This window comes from Populus euphratica, unplaced genomic scaffold (assembly GCF_000495115.2).
Source record: "Populus euphratica unplaced genomic scaffold, PopEup_1.0 scaffold46.1, whole genome shotgun sequence".
Classification (NCBI taxonomy): Eukaryota; Viridiplantae; Streptophyta; class Magnoliopsida; order Malpighiales; family Salicaceae; genus Populus; species Populus euphratica.
This window is the reverse complement of record NW_011499852.1, coordinates 1236899-1251105: the sequence shown is the minus strand read 5'-3', so window position 1 is coordinate 1251105 and position 14207 is coordinate 1236899. Positions and strand designations below refer to the sequence as shown.

General features: G+C 28.5%; 1 protein-coding gene across 2 annotated transcripts; it reads right to left on the bottom strand.

Moving 5' to 3' along the window:
• Positions 1–4879: 4879 nt before the first annotated feature.
• Positions 4880–6715, bottom strand: LOC105121793 (ankyrin repeat domain-containing protein 30A-like). Of its 2 annotated transcripts, none has more exons than XM_011020590.1 (4): positions 6270–6715; positions 5696–5806; positions 5418–5498; positions 4880–5295 (listed from the first exon to the last, which is right to left on the bottom strand). In XM_011020590.1, exons 1-4 carry the CDS (start codon positions 6507–6509, stop codon positions 5212–5214), a joined length of 516 nt encoding a protein of 171 aa, XP_011018892.1. In that variant the 5' UTR covers positions 6510–6715; the 3' UTR covers positions 4880–5211. The 2 variants fall into 2 exon arrangements, with proteins under 2 accessions (XP_011018892.1, XP_011018893.1); XM_011020591.1 differs by having other exon boundaries at positions 4884–5286; positions 6270–6713.
• Between the last annotated feature and the right edge of the window lie 7492 nt (positions 6716–14207).

The window sequence follows — 14207 nt, the reverse complement described above, 5'->3', positions numbered from 1 at the left end:
ATTCTCCATTAGGGTGTGTACATCTTTACTAGGTCAGTGGTATATACCACGCCACGGTTAGATCAATTATATATATAATGTGTTGTTAACCTGCTTTTTAGTATATAAAAAAACAATTTAAGTAAATAAAACAACTTAATTATGAATTCAAAATTTTACATATATTGAACAATACATTTTTTTTAAATAATGAGATAGTAATATATTGGATGATATCATTTTTTTTTATGAATATTGATACGATGACAAATCAGATTGACTTGAATCAACCATAAAGAACTTGCAAAATCCGTAACTTGAGTTATGATACACTGATAAACCTATAAAAAATAATAATAATAATAGTGAAGCCTAATTCCCAAAATAACTCAATATTAAAGGAAGATATTTAAAAAAAAAATCAATCTAAAAAAAGAATAAAAAAGGCTCGAGTCAGATAAATCGGCCAAACCCGCTACACGAGTCAAAAGAATAGGATAACCCCTACAGAAAGCAAATTGAAAGAAATCATGAAACTTAATTACTAACCAACTCAATGTTAGAGGACAAAACTAAAAAAAATACTTGAGATGACCCAAGCTAATTTGTTATACTCGTAACTCGAGTCTTGAGAGTAAGATAACTCCATATAAAGGGAATAAAAAGAAATTATAAATCTCAATTATTAATCAACATAATGTAAAATAATGGAATTGAGAAAACAAATCAATTTACAAAAAGGCTGAAAAAAACCCAAGTCAACCAGGACAAACCTTCTAGATTCGTGATCCAAGTCATAAGATAATGATTACCATATAAAAAAAAATAAAAAAAATTATGAAACTCAATCCTCGACCAACTCAATAGTGGAGAATGAAATAGATTAAATATTAAAAAAAAACCTGAGTAAACTCGGATCAACTCGAAAAACCTAGAAATTCAATTATGATAACGTGATTACACCATAGAAAAAAATAAAAAAATATATTATCTAGCCCATTGCAAACCCTGAGTAATTCAAAACTATATGAAATTCTAAAATGAAATGAATTCATGGAAATGATATAAACCATAGTATAAATATGTTTAGATGTATATTGGAAGGACAGTGAGATAAAGGATCCAACGTTATGAAATCAATGAAATGATTTTTAGAAGTGAAAAATTATGACAGAAAATAAAACAAGATAATCAAATAAATAATATAATTTGGAAGAGAATCACTCACTAAGAGGTCGAATATTGGTAATTTTAACTAGGGTTTGTACTTTGTTTTACAGAAAAACCAAAGGAATTATTTGGAATCAATTAAGAGGCATGAGAGAAGGGTATAATGGGAATTAAAAGAAAAGAATTTGGCTTTCCCTTTGTAAAGGGAGGTTGACAACCAAAAATGAAAAAAATGTTCTTTATTCTCTTATTTCCTTATAAACTTCTTTATAACAAAATATGTGATTTTATGATTAAAAATGATAAAGGAGATTGGAAGGGTAAACACACAAAACCAAAGACTTATAAAAGAGTTTTGGAAAGAGAGTGTGTGATGTTAAAGAAAGAGTCACATTGATTCGAGGGAAAGGAAAGAAGGAAGAAAATTCATTTGGTTGGCATTCAATTCTTAAATAATTTTTGGTATGGTGCCCTAATTACATTTAAACAAGTTAATTACTATTCAATTAGTTCTAGTTGGGAATTGTGATATTTAAGCTAGGGTTTATATTGGAAAACCTAGGGATAATATAAACTCTCATGAAATTGACTTATTAGGACTATAAAAGGGTACAAGAGAAGTAAAACCATGAAGAAATTATGACAACCCAATGACGCCCTAAGAGCCCGTCATAATAGGGATGGATTGGGAGTTTTGAAATTATGTTATACAAGAAATTCTATTGTACGTGTATAATTATATATGAATATAAGTTTTAGATGAATTGAATTGTTGTTTCATAATATGTTGAATTTCCATTTAACTTATGAATTGAATTCCTTTAATAGATATTTGGTTAAAGGTTAAATTGTGTATTTACAATGAATTAATATAAAAAACTTGAAATGAATGATTATAGTAAGGATGAATAAATGAATTGAATTTTTATATGGATACATGTGATATGAATGAATTATGTTTGGATGGATAAGATAATAATTGATTGGATACCCTGTTAATATAGAAGAGAACTTTGGAGTGGGACAATAAAGAGGAGCAATTTGACAAAATCAAATTTCAGGTTAGGTATTTTGTTCCTTGTAGGCAACTCAATTTAATAGGTTCTCATTTAGTTTTGCTTCATTCATGTTGGTGTACGTGACGTGACATAAATAGTGAAAGTTGATGAGATAGTTGAAAAGAGTGAAATAAGTACTATGATTGGCAATTGTGAAGGTTAACCAAATTAATCAAGTATCCATTTGAGATTACTGAATTAAATGGCTTCCGAATAGGAATGCTAACTTGATTGGTAACCATGAGAGTTAGCTGGATTGATTGATATCTATTCAAGATTACCGGGTTGAATGGCTTTGTCAGAATGATTAACAACCATAAGAGTTAGCTTAATTTATTGATATCTAATAAGGATTAATTGATATAGTGGCTTCCAAATAAGAATGTCGGAGTGATCAACCATTTAAGGTCTTATATGATTTTTATTTAATAAATAAAAATGAGATTAAAGTTAAAGGAAGGTTGTAGTCATGCAGTTCATAAGGAGCTATAAAGTATTTTGTAATAATATAGATTTATATAATAAAATGTTGATATTTATTTCAAGTTTTTCATTGGATTGCCATGACTGAATTTAGTCATTATTCTTTTGTTGTAGTTGATAGGTGGGAATTGTTCTTGATTTTTTATAGGTAAGCTCTTGTATTGTAAACTCTTATTATTATTCTATGTTATGTAACTAAAATATCTAAGTTTCAAATGTTTAGTAATGGTATAAAACACACACACACACACTTTTTAGGTAGTTCATTGTATATCATTTATTAGTATATGTTACTTGCATTTGTCATCAACATGAAATCAATGAAAAATAAAAGATGATATAAGGATAAGTGAATTAATGAGTCAAGTCTCATTTAAGTTAGAGTATTGGTCCAAAATAAATGGATAAGTTTTGTGTTGATTGATATATATTTGTTGTAAAGATATAATTAGTTTAAAAAAACTTATATTTGAAGTATTACACAAATTAATTGACCACTTAAGATCACTAAATGATCTGGCTAACTAATTGATAGGAGAAATAATGAAATTGGTTACTATCTAATTTGATCAATCAAACCAGAAGACTGTTTATTTTACCGTTAAAGATGCCGGTGAAATTTAGTAGTATTCGATTAATTAATTGGTTGTGTCAATGTGAACCGATCAACCATTTTAACTGATAATGAATTATTATTATTTAAAAAAATGATGATTTTTTAAATTTAGGAATGAATTTGTGCATTACTTAATTAAGAAAAATAAGAATGTTATACTTAATTATCAATAAGCCATGTATTAAAAGATAAAATTAAAAAAAATAATAAAAATAACAATTAAAATAATAATAATTAAATTTAACATGAATAAAAATTTAACAAAAACTAAAAAATTAACAGCTCACTTTGATCTTTTAAAAAGTATAGACGTGAAATTTGAGGTGATAAGATAGAAAAAAAATAAGAATGATTTGCTAGAGCAGAATCAGACAACAACCATCAACACACATTGCCACATGGAGGCAAGCCACAACAAGATGATTCAAGACACCATGAGTGGAATTGAACGTTGAAAACCACCACGCACATACAAGACGATTCGAGCCACCTTGGCCGAGTGGAATTAAACATTGAAGCCACCACACACATTACACAAGTATGCAGACCTTACACATGTGGAAGCAACTTTTCCCAACATCTTTTTTTTTTTTTTTGTTCAGATTAGTTCCTAGATTAAAAAGTTTTAATTTTATTCCTGAAGTTTTAATTGTCTAAAATCAATGAAATCAAATTTGTTTTTTTTTAGCACCAATTTTTTTGCCTTCATTTTGAGAATCTCAAGCAAAGCTAGCCAATACAAACCATAAGGTTCGATCTTAGACCAAGCATTAAAAGGACCGCATTGAAAAAAAAATCTTAATCAACAAAAAAAATAATTATAGATCCATAATGCATGTGAATATTGTGCTGCATCAAAAACGGCTACAATAAATGTTGTATATCTCTTTTAGTTTCTTTTAATAATAAGAGTCTAAATATTGAATAAAGCATCCTTGTATCAACACTCTTACTTTCGTGTACCTTTTCTACCATATTTGGAGTCGGTGTATAATAAAACTATAAAAGACGCCTTTCTCGGGAACCATCTATTTTTCCTTTGCAGTTCCCACGAAAAAAATAGCATAGCACTGCACTGTACGAATCTGCTTGGCTTGCATATATTCCTGGACGTATAATTGTCATGTATAAAACACACAGCTGTCCTGATTTTCAAGGCAACCAATCTGTCCATCAAATTTGCTTGGCTTACTGTTATTTAGGAAGGCAGAGTCCAATCTCTATGGTTCCAGCTACGCTAGAGACCAACGGAATTTGAGCAAATGATCAAACACAATTTTTCCGGGAATTAATTGAGAATATGGGACGAATAGAATTCGATTAAATTGCGATCCTGCCAGCCATTAGCACCATCTGAGGCAAACCACAGAGGTAGCTTGCGCTCTTGACAGGCCTCAGCAAGTAACAGCAATGTTTATGGCTCCATGTCACGGAACAACTTCAAAAGTGAAACCCTCTCACCGTATTCCAGTGGCCTCATGATCACCATAAGTTTACTTCCATTTATTTCTTACGAGGGGGCAAAAAAAGAAGAAAAAAACACTTGTTGAACTTCTATTTAACATATCATGGGGGTAGAAAATAGTAAAACGACGGTCTTGGCATCTGATCTTCAGAACAAACTCAAAGTAGAACTAAAAGACACAGCATTACAAGGTTGAACATACAAGGAAAAAGAAAGGAAGAAAGCAAAATGCAGAGGCAAGATACATTTAGTTACAAACCTGCTTATAAGGTATTTCCTCTCCTAAATCAGCTAATACTTCATCAAATATTTTCTAATTAAAACAAACAAAGTAGAATTCACCAAGCCAGAAAGAACACCAATATATAATTATAAAAAGTTACCTTAAATACATCACACAAACCTAATCAGTTATCACCACTAAGGCTGCTGCTCTATAATCAGTGCATGGAGTCAATGTTCTTACTCAGCTCCTCCAGCTTTTTCAGCCTCAACCTCTCGCTTTCACTCACGAGCTGTTCAAACTCAAAGACATAACAAGGAATTTAAATTAGAAAAAAAGAAGAACATATACATGCTTTCAATTTCCATTATTTCTACTTTAGTTTCATGAACTCGTATAAATAGAACCAAATATGAAACTCACCTCCATTAATTTGGTTATGAGTTGTACTTTCTCCTTGTTCTTGTCATTGAAGGCCTCAAGGGCATCCTTGTATTCTTTCTCCTGCGGCAAAACATAAATCCCAATTCAATGGTCCTCTCCATGAGCGAGCAGCACACACAACAAGAACAACCAAGCCTCAATTGCAAACTAACTAGTTAGGGTAGGTTATATGGATTGTCCTGTGCCATTCGGGGTGATATCACACATATAAATAAATCCAGATGATTGAATTAATTTTTATACATATGAAATTTTACCTTCTTCTGCACAGTATGTCCTAGTGGCTTCAATTCTTTGTTCACTGTATCAATCTTCTTGCGGACAACAGCAACTTCCTTCCTCATGGGATCTGCAAGCGCTTCAAGCTCCTGCAGGTAGATTTATAAATTAATTGAAGCCTGGAAGCTTTACCAGATAAACATTCAAATCTTTCATGTCAAGGACGGACAGTTTATAAAGCAAAAACCCAATTACATCCATAAAATAAATTAGCACTAATAGTAGAGGTTTTTGAGCTTTTAAGTCTCACAGTCTGCTTCATGTCGTTGACTTGAAAAACATTAATCAGGCAAAGTTAATCTCATCAGTCCTTGCAGTAAATTTATGGGGAAAAAAAAACCAAAATTAGTAATTGCATCTGTACTTTTTGAAGTTAAAAAAAGTTCTTTTGGCATCAAAACCCTAGGTGTTTCTAAGAAATTCATGTCAATGTTTTTGGCTGGTTTAGATCAGTGAGAAATATCATTTAATTAGTCACAACAAAACTTGAGATTAAAAAAATAAAATCAAGAGAATTGCAGCAATATACAAATTAATTGAAGCGCGCAGTACCTCACGAATCATGGCTAAGCGCTTGGTCTCCTCCTCAACACGGCCCAACTGAGCTTGAACCTTCTCCCTGACCTCCATCTTCTTCTTTTCGATCTCTTCTTCTTTGGCTCTAAAAGTAGAGAGAGCAGACCTTGACATCTCTTCATCTTCTTTAGACATTTGGCTGCTAAAGCTAAGGCTGCCTGAGTTTTGCACCGTTAACTGGTTCTGTTGCTGAGGCTGCTGCTCCATTTTCTGCATCAACTAATTAATTCAAGCTTCCCAGAAAGAAAAACCCTTCTTCTCTCTTGAATCCCTCTCTCTCTCTCTCTCTCTCTCTCTCTCTTTCTCTCTGCGTGTGTCTTTGCTTTTGCTTTCTTGGGTATTATGATATGATGGGCTTAGCACAGCTGCGCCCTTTTTCTTTCTTTTCTTTTCTTTTTTCTTTTCTTTTTCTGTTGCAAGTGGTTATATATAAACAAAGATAAAATGGCTGGCTGGCTGGCTGGCTTTAGAAAAAGTTAATAAAGCGGCAAGCCAGCTTATTCTCTCTGTTTTTGTATTTTGTTTTTCATAAACCAAAATTGAGAATTTTACAAGAAAAGGGCAAGTAGATGAAATGACCAAACTGCCACAGCCGCATCATAAAGTTAGGGATTTCAACTTTACTGAATCAAATGCGACCCTGAAAATTTTGAAATGCTGTCTGTCTCATTCTCACATAATTATGCACCTGAACCCCACATGCCAAGCTAAGAAACCCTTTCCAGATTTCAAATTTTGAATTAATTATTTGTTACCATAAATGAATAAATAAATAAATAAATAAAAAGATCGAGTAAAAAAAACCTAGATCTGTGATTAACCTAACTGGCTTGATGTCGTGCTCCGCTACGGTGCTGGTGATGTCGAGAAAGAAAATTTATAAGCTATGGTACAAAACACAGGAAAAGGCAAGCGATGCTCCACGGCACTTCGCGAATCTTATTTTTATTTATTTTTATGAAATTAAAATAAAAATATGCAAGGAAGGTAATGATTAAAATTTAAGAAAAAGATATATTCGTTTGGTAAAAATTGTCCAATCTTATTTATATTTATTTATTTATTTTGTTTTGATTAGGACATGTCATTTTCTTACCAACAACATGATTCGTAGCATAGAAACTAATTACAATTCAAATAAATATTCTAATAACTTGAATTAAAGATTTTTTTTAAAAAAAAGACTTCTTGTCCTTATTCAGGTATTTTTATTTTTATAAAAACATGTTTTTTATTATAATATTATTTTTCAAATAAATATTATTATAATTGTCAAAGAAAGCTTTAATGGTGAGATTACAGATTGATCGTTTCTATTCACCTATTGAATAACTCTATGAATAAAAAATATGTGAGAATTATATAAGAAAAACTATGAAAAAAATAACAAAATTAACATTCCTTTCTTATTAAATATCAATTAGAATGAGCAAATTTTTAAAAATAATTGTGCATATTAGATTAATATATATTTAACATAGACTCATTGTTTATATTACAATAAAAAGTTATAACGTTATTGAAAATCATTGTATAATTGAATAGTTATCTAAATATCATTTTATTAAATTTATCATAAAAAAACAGATTAATACCTACTTAAAAATAGGCTAGGCACCTTTGTGCCTACAGTGAAGGCCCGTCCCTAGCCTGAAAAAACCTTTAAATGCGTATTGTTACTTATTTTTGTTTTTAATTAGAGAGATGATATGTCATTCATTTAATGAGTCATATTCTATCCTAGATTTTGTTCATTTGCAATGGTTTAAAATTTTGAATGCAAAAAACTTAATTTTCTTTGACATAAAACACTTAAAAAAATATCATGAGCTCCATTAAACCCATTTTAAACCAAAAAGACTCCCTTCAATTAGTTGAAAAACCCAAAATTAAAATAAATATAAAATGTTTCTTAAGTGCTGATCTTCAAGAAATTCTATATCCAAGATGAATAAATTGACATTGATTTTTTTTTTGGACTAGAATGTGTCCGACTAACATTATTTATTTATTTTTTATCAATGATTTTTTATTTTATTTTTTAACATTTAAAAATTGAAAAGTAAAAGTAAAAAAAAAAAGTTTAGTATTGAAATTTTAAAAGTTCATAAACTTAAAGGATCAACTATTGCATAAACTAAGAATTCAGGGATTAAAAGGTAGCTTTACACATCCTTTTAAACATTGGTTTTTTGTCCTTATATTTTTAAATTATTTTTTAACTACAATTGAAAATCATAATTCGCAAGATATATCTTTAATACAATGCAAAAATATTTTTTGATCCTTCAAACGCGGAAGAGGATGCAAAGTAAAAAAAAGCAATTGAAAATAAAAACATTAACATAACCTAGAAAGATTTGACTGAGAAGAAATAAAGTTAAATAACTAAAATAAAAAAGCTGTAGGATGGAATGCCGTCCATAATGCTTTGTGCGTGAATTAACAATTCATTGTTTTTATTGTCACTGTCATGTAATATCACCGCAGTCCACCGGTTTCTGTCTTGTTTTTACCATACGAAATGGAATCCACCGAGGGCTGCCGTATAGACGGGCGCTCGTGGATGGAAAACTCAAATCTATATATGCACATGGTCCAGCGTTATTGACACGAGACAAGACCACTAATTTGCCTATTTATTAGCACTTATTGTTTTAAAATTTTGTGGGTTTAACTGCGTGTTTGGAAATACGTATTTGAAAGTATGATTATAATTGTTTTTTAAAATATTTTTTATTTAAAAAAATATATTAATAATATTTTTTTATTTTTAAAAAATTATTTTTGAAATTAGTATATTAAAATAATTTAAAAACATTAAAAATATATTAATTAAAAAATAAAATTTTTTCAATTTTTTTTTTAAAAAACACTCTCATCTAAATGACAAAAATCACCTTTTTTTTATAATATTCATTGTCATTTGTCAAAAAAATATTTTATTCGAGGATGTGTGGAATAGTAATGAATAATTATAGATATCTTTTAAAATGATTTTTATTTTTAAAAAATTATTTTTGATATTAGCATATTAAAATAATATAAAAATATAAAAAATTAATTAAAAATAATTAAAAAAATTAAAAACTTATTTTTTTAAATATAATTTTAAAATATAAAAACAAAAACAAATCGAATATAATATCACTTGAGTGAGTCAAAAAAAAAATCCTCAATTGAATCCCAGCTCAATAATTAAGACAAGTATCCGTACCATTTAAATTTATGACAAAAATAATGTCATTTTAAGTGTTTCCTTTTTCCTCATTTATGTTAAAACTTGTATCTTGTGCTTTTGTCTGTATTGAGTTTTCGATCCATATGGAGAAAGGAACGGACGGGGTCAGTTTGAGCCATTTATACGTTGAACTGCTGACGTGATCAAATTAAGAACAACCTTGTTTTTATAATTTAAAAATATTTAAAAAATAATATTTTTTTAAAATTATTTTTTTAGTGTGTTCATTTGATATTTGATGTGTTGGAGTAAAAAATAAATTTTAAAAAATAAAAATATATCATTTAAATATATTTTCAAACTAAAAATATTTTAAAAAACAATTATTATAATAAAACTAGATATAACCTAAAAAAGCATGATTATTAGTGATGATTTTGAGCCCATCCAGTTTTTTCAAGACAAAAGAAAGAACTAAAGTTTTATTTTGTTTGTTAAAGTATTTTTTATTATCATGTTACACGTATAACCAATATTTTTTATATCAGAACAACTTAAAGCTTCTTTGAAAAACACTGCAACTCTATATCCATGAGAAGAAGCACTGTTCACTAGAATAGTTTCATGATATTTTCAAAAAACTTTACACTGGTTTCCAAGGTATTGATGTATTTTTATAAGGTCTATTTGCAAATTGACTGGAGACAAATAATTTTTCTCATCTTGATTATAAAGTAAAACAATTAAACTATTCTTGGAAGTAAAAAAAAAATTAAACCTAACATTGAGTATTTTTATAATAATGTTTTTGTTATTACAATTTAAATTTAGAGGCAATTTGATATTTGACTAAATATGATAAATAATAAATAATTAAGATATATAATAAAATGATGAAAATACCTTAAAAGAAACTAAGTTTGAGGTCAAAGGATATTTCTGTTTTTTCACAATAGTTTTTTTTTAATTAGAAAGTTTTCTCATTATACTTTGACATTTAACTAAATTTAAAAAAATAGATGCACCTGTGTGGTACATCAAGTAAGCATGGGGCACCTCTTGTCATCTAAAAGTTCTCTTTTGTCTTGTTATTGGAAGCATCATTGTATTATTTTTTTATTGGTGCGGTATATTTTTTTATAGCCTTTCTTTTCTTTTTCTTTTTCTTTTTTTCTCTCTTCACTGAAAATTATAGGTTAACCCACTTGGTTATTAGTATTTTAATTTTAGTCTCTATTCTTTTAATTTCTCATTTTTTATTTTGGATCTTTTGTATAAGTTTTATTTTTTTTTAATTTCATCATTGAATCCATATTTATCAAATATTATATTCTTCAATTTGATCCTCATTCTTTGAATTTCTAATTTTTTGCCTTGTCCTTTTTGTGAAAGTTTTATTAGTTTTCAATTTCATCTTTCAATTTAAATTGATGGTATTATATTTTCCTATTCGATCCTTATTCTTTTGATTTATAATTTTTATCCTCATTCTTTGAATTTCTAATTTTTTGCCTTGTCCTTTTTGTGAAAGTTTTATTAGTTTTCAATTTCATCTTTCAATTTAAATTGATGGTATTATATTTTCCTATTCGATCCTTATTCTTTTGATTTATAATTTTTTCTTGGTCGTTTTGTAAAATTTATTATTCTTTTCAATTTCACTCTTCAATCAAAATATTATTTATATTTTTATATCAATTTTAACCCTCATTCTCTTGATTTTTTTTCCTTTTACTAAATTGATTTTTCTTTCAATTTCACCCTTTAATCAAATATAAAATTTATTTTGAATTTTAATCTTGATCCTCATTCTTTTAATTACTATTTTTTTAATCTTTATCTATAATTAAAATTCTTTCTTCAATTCTATCCTTCAATATTCGATTAAATGAGAATTGGACTTTATAGTTTTTCTAGATTACATGTTACAGGTTTAATGATCCGGTTTTTAAGTTTGAAAAGTTAAGAAGATTATTTTTTTTAAAAAAAAAAGCTTTATAATTCTCTTTAATTTTTTATCGGGTTATTTCAATTTCATAACCTGAGTTACATGTTTGGCTTGATATCTCGGGTTAACTCGACCCTAATTATCGTGGCTATAGATTTGTTATGATCGATTTTTGTTTTGTCTTTCTTTATCTCGTTCCAACATTTAAATATTATATTTTGTTAAAAAAAGCATAGCCTGGCCTTGTGGTGAACTATAGACACCAATGCTAGCAACAATTGATAGATAACTGTCATTTTTTGTTACAATAAATATTACAAAAGTTAGTTTTTGTTAGTTATTTAATGTTTGTTTTTTTTGTTTAACATGCTTTTTAAAGTGTTTTTAAATAGTTTTTTTGCCTGAAAAATATTAAATTGATGTTTTTAAGTGTTTTTTGATAATTTTGATATGCTAATATTAAAAAAATATAAAAAATTATTTTAATATATTTTCCATTAAAAATAATTTTTCAAAAGTATCTTCTATTGCATTATCAAACACAAAAAAACTAAATTTGAAGTATTTTAAAAACTGCATGTGTAACATTAGAAAATACAACACTATAGAAATGAGAGTGACATATTCATTAAAGAAGCCAAATAGTTGTTCCTTAAAATCAAATTACATGAAAAAGAGGATTATTTATGCAATACATGATGGTGCGTAAAAAACCAAAAAGAGAAATAAAGAAAGAAAAAGAGAGAGCATTTTGTTCAAGAAATAACTCAAGCGAATTACACCCTACGCCATGTGTAGTCACCATCCCACGCCATTTGTGACCACCATCCATGCTATGTCTTTTGGCCAAGGTTGAAAATACTAAATTTTCTCCTCCTCGCTCCTATATTTTTCTCTCATATATTCTCTCTTCTACTCTCTCTTGAACACATATTCTACCCTTCTTTTTTCCATCATGCATTGTATGATATGCACACACTTGAACATTTTTTCAATCCATAAGAAGTCAGAACGAGGCATCATGCATAGTCCATGAACACAATATTGTTTTATGATTAACTAACATATCATCTACAAGTACACACTTTTATATGCGTGGTTGACACCATCTTTTCTAACTAATGATCAATAGTGCAAACACAAACCACTTTTCATACAAATTAGACATGTAATGTTTTGACCAATAGTTATTTTCAACCAACATGTCATTGCTAATCTCCACCAATAGAATATAAGGCACCACAACTAATGATGATTACTCTCTTTATGTGTCCTTTTCCTCTATTCTCTCTATATCTTCCTTCTCATTCTCTTCCCTTCTCCCTTCATCCTCAATAAAGACAAGTCTTCATCCTTAATGTCTCCACACCAGATAAATCTCTTGCACTTGCTTTTTTTTTTTCCTTATTGTTTGGTTTATTTAGGTTGAAATCCTTTTTACATGATTTTTTTAGCTCAAAACCTAAACTTGTTCGTATTACTTACTTTTTTAGCTCAAAATTCATCTTTACACAAACAAGATACTTGTTTTTATAGTTTCTTGTTTCTTTTTAAGTGTTAGAGTTAGAATCTAAAATGGATTTGTTTTAGCATAATTGACATAAAACTTGCTCGATATGAATGTATTTGATTTCATGTAATAAATCTTCATGATTTATTACTTAATGAAATAAAGAATGGATGATTTATTACTTAATGAATTAAAGAATTATTTTTATCAAAAGTAAATATAACTTATAACTTATGTGAACTATTATAGTTTTATTATAACCACACTATAGGAGCTTGCCATGCCTGAAGTCGTTACTTTAACCACAAAAGGAGGATGCCAAAGGCAGGGCTTGTGACTGGAGAGAAGTCATAACAAGGTAGCTGTAGTGGAAGGTGCAGCTGGATCACCTCTTTTTCAGGGAGAGGTAATGCTTGTTAAGTATTTTAGTTTGACACTACTTCACACTAAAAAAGAAAGGAGGTGTATATGAGTTAAACGTATCGATGAAAACCTTCTTTCATTTCTCGACGGTGAAGTAAGACCAAGCTCATGAGCTTATTATCCTAGGTTGGAATAAGTTGATAGGATTGTCTTTTTTACACCCTTGTTTCCCTCCCATGCGGCGATATGGGGATGTAAAATAGAAAGTGAACCTTTTAAATCAATATAATTTATTACCTCTATAAACATTATTGTTTCTAGATTAGTATAACTTGACATGTTTAATGATCGATTTGGATATGTTTGTTTATAGCTTGATATGACTTAATGGTTTATGATTGATTACTATTTAGATTAACTTTATAGGTTAATATCCATGAACATATCATTTTTTATATGAAAAATGTTTTCTTAAGAATAAGATTGATCACTAATCTATATTGATATACACTGATTTGGTTTTAAGTCACTTTATAATCTGTATTTTCTTTTATTGCAACGTTGTTATTGTATCTTTGTAGGTTAAGTCTTAACTATTGCCTTAAAGAAGATGATAATTTAATTATAACATATAAGATGCTTGTTTGTGTATGAATGTATTTGAAAAAAAGGAAAATGAGTGAATATTAGTTAGTTTTAGGTTAGATAACATGGTTTTAAAAATAATTTATAATTAGTTTTAAAGTGTGGGTCACTTAGTTTATTGGGATGCATGTAAAGTATAGAATGAGAAAATTATGAGAGGTATATATGTTTGTTACGTTGTTTTTGCAGGTAATAAAATTTTAGGTAGTCTCCCCTATACAAGAGGTGCTGCCATTTTTTTTTAACTAGGATACAATGAGAATGTTA

Excerpts from the sequence above, each read along its gene's own strand:
- LOC105121793 (XM_011020590.1), bottom strand. The coding sequence starts at position 6,509 with ATGCAGAAAATGGAGCAGCAGCCTCAGCAACAGAACCAGTTAACGGTG. Across the intron at positions 5,499-5,695 it reads GACATACTGTGCAGAAGAAG|GAGAAAGAATACAAGGATGC; the intron begins GTAAAATTTCAT and ends GTTTTGCCGCAG. Across the intron at positions 5,296-5,417 it reads TCATAACCAAATTAATGGAG|TTTGAACAGCTCGTGAGTGA; the intron begins GTGAGTTTCATA and ends TATGTCTTTGAG.